The following is a 6688-nucleotide window of genomic DNA, read 5'->3' as shown; positions in this document are numbered from 1 at the left end:
ATAGGTTTAACACCAATCCCGATGGTAGAGGGAGCGTGCAATGTTTGATCACATCAACCTTAGAATCACTTCCAACACACATCATCACCTCACCCTTGCTAGTATCCTTTTAATACGTACCTATAACTTCGAGTTACTAACACTTAGCAACTGAACCGGTATCTAATACCCTGGTGCTACTAGGAATACTAGTAAGGTACACATCAATATGAGGTATATCCAATATACTTTGTTGACTTTGCCAGGCTTGTCATCTACCAAGTATCTAGGGTAGTTCCGCCTCAGTGACCGTTTCCCTCATAACAAAAGCACTTAGTATCGGGTTTGGGTTCAACCCTGGGTTTCTTCACTAGAGCAGCAACTGTTTTGCTGTTTCATATAGTATCCCTTCTTACCCTTGCCCTTTCTTGAAACTAGTGGTTCTACTAACCATCAACAATTGATGCTCCTACTTGATTTCTACTTTCGCAGTGTCAAACATTGCGAATAGCTCAAGGATCATCATATGTATCCTTGATATGTTATAGTTCATCATGAAGCTCTAGTAACTTGGTGACAGTGACTTTGGAGAACCATCACTATCTCATCTGGAAGATCAACTCCCACTCGATTCAAGCGATTGTAGCACTCAGACAATCTTAGCACATGCTCAACGATTGAGCTTTTCTCCCTTAGTTCGTAGACAAAGAATCTTGTCGGAGGTCTCATACCTCTTAACAAGGGCACGAGCATGAAATCCCAATTTCATGTCTTGGAACATCTCATATGTTCCGTGACGTTTCAAAACGTCTTCGTCTTCGTCGCCCCAATTCTAAGTCGTTAAGCATTACGCACTGAACTATCACGTAGTCATCAAAAATGTGTATGTCATATGTTCGCAACATCCACAGACGATGCTCGAGGTTCAGTACATCGAGCGATGCATTAAGGACAAAAGCCTTCTGCGCAGCAATGAGGACAATCCTCAGTTTACGGACTCAGTCTGCAAAATTGCTACTACCATATTTCGACTAAATGTTCTCTAGGGACGTATGAAAACAGTAGAGCTACAACGCAAGCTACAACATAATTTGCAAAGACCTTTTTGACTCTGTTCATGATAATTGAGTTTAGCTAATCATATTACCAATAACTCCCACTCAAAATAGACATCCCTCTAGTCATTTGAGTGGCGCATGATCCAAATCCACTAACTCAAGTCCGATCATCACGTCAGTTGAGTATAGTTTCAGTGGTGAACATATCCATGTTGATCATACCAACTCTATGATTCATGCTCGACCTTTCGGTTTCTTGTGTTCCGAGTCCATGTCGGTACATGCTAGGCTCGTCAAGTTTAACCCGAGTGTTCCGCGTGTGCAACTGTGTTGCACCCGTTGTATGTGAACGTTGAGTCTATCACACCCGATCATCACGTGGTGTCTCGAAACGACGAACTGTGCAACGGTGCATAGTCGGGGAGAACACAATTTTATCTTGAAATTTTAGTGAGGGATCACCTTATAATGCTATCATCGTTCTAAGCAAAATAAGGTGCATAAAAAGTATTAACATCACATGCAATTCATAAGTGACATGATATGGCCATGATCTTGTGCTTCTCGATCTCCATCACCAGAGCACGGGCATGATCTTCATCGTCACCGGCGCCACACCATGATCTCCATCATCGTGCCGCCATCGAGGTTGTCGTGCTATCTATGCTATTACTACTAAAGCTACAACCTAGCAATATAGTAAATGCATCTGCAAGCACGAATGTTAGTTTAAAGACAACCCTATGGCTCCTGCCGGTAGCCGTAGCATCAACGTGCAAGTCGATATTTAACTATTACAACATGATCGTCTCATACATCCAATATATCACATCATGTCTTTGGCCATATCACATCACATGCATACCCTGCAAAAACAAGTTAGACGTCCTCTAATTTGTTGTTGCATGTTTTACGTGGCTGCTATGGGTATCTAGTATGATCGCATCTTACTTACGCAAAGCCACAACGGTGATATGCAAATTGCTACTTAACCTTTCTCCAAGGACCGCCTCGGTCAAACCCGATTCAACTAAAATTGAAGAAACAGACGCCCGACAGTCATCTTTATGCAACAAGTTGCATGTTAGTCGATGAAACCGGTCTCTCGTAAGCGTACGAGTAAGGTTGGTCCAGGCCGCTTCAATCCAACAATACCGCCGAATCAAGAAAAGACTAAGGAGGGAAGCAAATCGAACATCAACGCCCACAAAAACTTTTGTGTACTACTCGAGATTTGGTCTACGCATGAACCTAGCTCATGATGTCACTTTTGGGGAACGTTGCATAGGAAACAAAACAAAAAAATCTACGCACACGAAGACCTATCATGGTGATGATCATCTACGAGAGGGAGATTGGATCCACATACCCTTGTAGATCGCTAAGTGGAAGATTTAATAAATGCGGTTGATGTAGTGGTACGTCTTCACGATCCGTCCCACGATCCGTCCCGATCAAGTGCCGAACGGACGGCACCTCCGTGTTCCGCACACGTACAGCTCGATGACTATCTCCGCCTTCTTGATCTAGCAAGAGGAGGCGGAGAGGTAGATGAGTTCTCCAGCACGACAGCGTGGTGGTGGTGTTGGTGGTGCTATTCGAGTAGGGCTTCGCCTAAGCACCGCTGAAACTAGAGGAGAAACATATCTAGAGAGAGGGCAGCACGTGGCTGTTTTCTGTTGTCCAAAAATCCTCAAAACCCTTAGTATATATAGGAGGAGAGGAGGGAGAGGGTTGCGCCCTAGGGCAACCTTCTCTTCCCTTGCGCAAGGGAGAGGAGGAGTCCTACTCCAATCCTATTTGGAGTAGGATTCCTCCTTCCCACTTGGAAATTCTTTCCACCTTGTTTTTTTCTTCTCAAACCTTATGGGCCTTAGTGGGAACTTATTCTAGCCCACTAGGGGCTGGTTTATCTCTTCTCACAGCCCATGAGGCCCCTTGGGACGTGACACCCCTCCTGATGGTCCCCGACACCCCTCCCGACACTCCCCGTACACTACCGATGAGCCCGAAACTTTTTCGGTGATCAAAACAAGACTTCCTATATATCAATCTTCGTTTCCGGACCATTCCGGAAACTCTCATGACGTCCGGGATCTCATCCGGGACTCCGAACAACCTTCGGTCACCAACACATATAACTCAACTATACCGAAATGTCACCGAACCTTAAGTGTGCAGACCCTGCGGGTTCGAGAACTATACAGACATGACCTGAGACACTCTCCGGTCAATAACCAACAACGGGACCTGGATGTTCATATTAGCTCCTACATATTCTACGAAGATCTCTATCGGTTGAACATCTATGTCAAGGATTCATATAATTCCGTTGTCCTTTGGTATGTTACTTGCCCAAGATTCGATCATCGTTATCTCCATACCTAGTTCAATCTCGTTACTGGCAAGTCTCTTTACTTGTTCCGTAATACAAGATCCTGTGACTAACTCCTTAGTCACATTGCTTGCAAGGCTTGTTGTGATGTTGTATTACCGAGTGGGCCCCGATATACCTCTCCGTCACACGGAGTGACAAATCCCAATCTTGATCCATGCCAACCCAACAGACACCTTTGGAGATACCTGTAGAGCACCTTTATAGTCACCAGTTACGTTGCGACGTTTGATAACCCACAAGGTATTCCTCCGGTGTCCGGGAGTTGCATGATCTCATGGTCATAGGAACAGATACATTGACATGCAGAAAACAGTAGCAATAAACTGACACGATCATACGCTATGTTTATAGTTTGGGTCTTGTCCATCACATCAATCTCCTAATGATGTGATCCCGTTATCAAGTGACAACATTTGTCTATGGTTAGGAAATCTTAACCATCTTTGATCAACGAGCTAGTCAACTAGATGCTTACTAGAAAAAGTGTTTTGTCTATGTATCCACACATGTATTTGTGTTTCCAATCAATACAATTATAGCATGGATAATAAACGATTATCATGAATAAAAAATATAGTAATAACTAATTTATTATTAGCTCTAGGATAGATTTCGAACACACCGTCCCTCTTCCCTAGCTCGATCACGCCGGAGCGTCGCTGTGAGGCAGCGTTGTAGAGTAAGGTCGTGGAGCTTGCGCACCCACAGCTCAAAACTTTTTGGATCTTCGAAGCACGGAACCCGACTATCGCATTGAACGCGCTATCAATCAAATTGCAAAAAGAGACGGACAAGCCAATTCAAACAGACAAAGAACGCGTTGGTTTGGGTTTAGAGTTGTTGTTGGTGTTCAAAATGGCAGCAGAACACAAACCCGTGTAATTTCTGCTATTTTCTGTACGATCCTTGAGGATCTTTCCTTGTTACCAGCTCCGTAATGTCATTTACAATTTGCACGGCCATGTCAGTAAATGTGTCAGTAATTCTATGTACTGTGTCTGTGACTCTGTGTCCCTCCCATCCTATCCACCGGTAGTACTCCCGAGATCGCCTTTCTCTGCTTTGCCAGCCTACCAAGATGCCCCACCCGAGAGCAGAAAAGAGAAGAAGAAGATGGCTCCACTCGGCTTGGCCTTTCCGGGACGAACAGCGAAGCGTGCCAACGATCCCTTCACCGGTTGGCCCGCCCCACCCTCGTGTCCGGTCGATCATTGCTTGGATCGCCCGCCCGGCCGTTCCGCGCCCGCGCCTGTTGCCGCGTCGACACGGATGGTAGTTGTGCAGGCGGCGTCTCCTCTGGCGCACGACGTCGTGCTCGAGCCTGCCGCCGCGGATTTGGTGGCGAAGGTGAGGCCGAGGATGAGGAGCGCCGTGACGACGACCAGCGCGGCGGCGCCGCCGAACACGCCGTTCCTGGCGACGTAGCAGTCGCCGTCCATCCACCCCCGGCCGTACCGCTGCCCGCTGTTCATGCTCGCCGCGGTCGCCAGCAGGATCACGGCCAGCGCGAAGCACACCCTGCACGCACGCACGCACGCCACCCTCTCGTCAGCGAATTTGTTCGGCCTCGGCCACACATAATTCTAGCGTGGTGCTTTCGCGCGTATTTATGTCGCCACCATGGTCATGTTATACCGTATAAGTGCGCGTACCATGAGAGGGCCAGGAGTGCGACGGGCGCGACGCGGCCTCCGCCGGCGACTGACTTGTTGGGCTTGGAGCTGGAGGCGCACATGGAGGTCGCCGCCGCGGTGGTGCCGACGAGCTGCGCGACGGAGAGGAAGGCGATGGCCGCGACGCCCAATTCGAAGGCGGAGCTCTTGGGCAAGGAGCAGAGGCTGCCGTCGAGCTTCAAGTCCTTCTCCTGATCGAGCAACCGAATCAGATCCGATCTCGCCAATTGCAACACGACGAGCGCAACAAAGAGAGCAGGAGCAGGAGGCTGACCTTGACTCTGTGGAACTCGGCGGCGAGGGAGCATGAGAAGGCGGTGGCACAGAGCAGGACGACGATGCCGCAGACCGCGGCCCGGCAGGACATCCCTCTGACCCCCTTCTCCATCACCACGGGACGAGCTCGAGCTCGAGCTGAAACCCGAACTGCTACCTCGCTGTCCCTTGCGGGAATTCAGACACAATGATTCGCTACATATATACTGGCGAATTATGCGACCAACGACCAATCAGACACGGTTGGTGGCGGCGGGAGACGATGGAAGCAGAGGCGGAGGTGGGAGACCGGGGGCTAAACAAACCGTTGAAAACCGCATGGATTCGTCCACCCGTATGGACCGCTGCCTACTAGGTAAAGCTTTGTGGCCGCGTGCTGGCTAGGAAGGGGACGACGACGATGACGGAATTGGCAGGAGAGGAGGCTCCGGCCCCATCTTGATGGGCGGACGAACTCACCCGGCGGCGAACGGCTTGGTCAAAGCCGGATAAGGCGGTTGCTTGCTTGCTTGGGGGAGGTGAGAGCTAGGAAAGCCGAAGCCTGCACGGAACGAATCATACACACACACACACGCACGCACCGTAGTAGTGGCTTGTCCTAATCGCCCTACGCCCACAGCCAACTTGCGGTTGTTTACATGCATGCATGCTAACCAGTCGTGTCGTGGTCACGCCACCCAAATGGCCGGGTAAAATACGAGCTGCTTATTATGACCGGTGCTTGTGCGTGCGAAGGATCCAAAAGGCGAAAGGTGGAAATCTAGAGAAAGGCCCCCGGGACAGGAGGACGGGGTCCAGAGGAATCCTCTTCCTTCGGTGTCGTGCCGCGCGACTATCGACTCCGCTGCTCTGCCTTCGCGTTCGCAGCGAGGCAGCCCGCGGCGACGGGGACGCCGAGTGGCGGGCGCAGCAGGGGAAGGATCTTTTCCCGGTGACGCAGGTTGGACGATTATTCTCTTGGGGTCCCGTGCCGACTGACGCGGCCGAGGAGGAAGGTAGCAAGCCACCGCGGTGGTAAATTTGGGGTTTTGATCTTTTTAGCCGGGCCTGACCCGGTTTATAAACATTTCGGTATATAACAATAGGGTATAACTCCCTACAGTAAAGAATCTTGACGATAGAAAACTTGTTCATGTCAGCGCAGTACATTTCTACCATCAAATAAATTAACGATAACATGTGCAACGTTATCGTTCAACTGTCTGACGGTAGGTGCATACATACACTAGGTTTGATACTATTTTTTTTTCATGGTAAGACATGCATTCCTACCGCCATCGACCCCGACGGTAGGTGATGACCCC

The 6688-nt window shown here is 49.3% G+C and overlaps 1 protein-coding gene across 1 annotated transcript; it reads right to left on the bottom strand.

The window, feature by feature from the left end:
• Positions 1-4317: 4317 nt before the first annotated feature.
• LOC123401982 (protein MODIFYING WALL LIGNIN-1) lies at positions 4318-6013 on the bottom strand. Its single transcript, XM_045095846.1, has 3 exons — positions 5383-6013; positions 5088-5299; positions 4318-4953 (listed from the first exon to the last, which is right to left on the bottom strand). Exons 1-3 carry the CDS (start codon positions 5494-5496, stop codon positions 4644-4646), a joined length of 636 nt encoding a protein of 211 aa, XP_044951781.1. The 5' UTR covers positions 5497-6013; the 3' UTR covers positions 4318-4643.
• Between the last annotated feature and the right edge of the window lie 675 nt (positions 6014-6688).

The sequence above is a fragment of the Hordeum vulgare genome, chromosome 6H (genome assembly GCF_904849725.1).
Source record: "Hordeum vulgare subsp. vulgare chromosome 6H, MorexV3_pseudomolecules_assembly, whole genome shotgun sequence".
In the NCBI taxonomy this organism is placed as follows: domain Eukaryota; kingdom Viridiplantae; phylum Streptophyta; class Magnoliopsida; order Poales; family Poaceae; genus Hordeum; species Hordeum vulgare.
This window is presented reverse-complemented; position numbering and strand designations above follow the sequence as displayed.

Bases quoted from the DNA above. Each gene is read 5' to 3' on its own strand.
- LOC123401982 (XM_045095846.1), bottom strand. From the start codon at position 5,496: ATGGAGAAGGGGGTCAGAGGGATGTCCTGCCGGGCCGCGGTCTGCGGC. The intron at 5,300-5,382 runs GTCAGCCTCCTG...TTGCTCGATCAG, and splicing joins CCGAGTTCCACAGAGTCAAG to GAGAAGGACTTGAAGCTCGA. The intron at 4,954-5,087 runs GTACGCGCACTT...GCGTGCGTGCAG, and splicing joins GCACTCCTGGCCCTCTCATG to GGTGTGCTTCGCGCTGGCCG.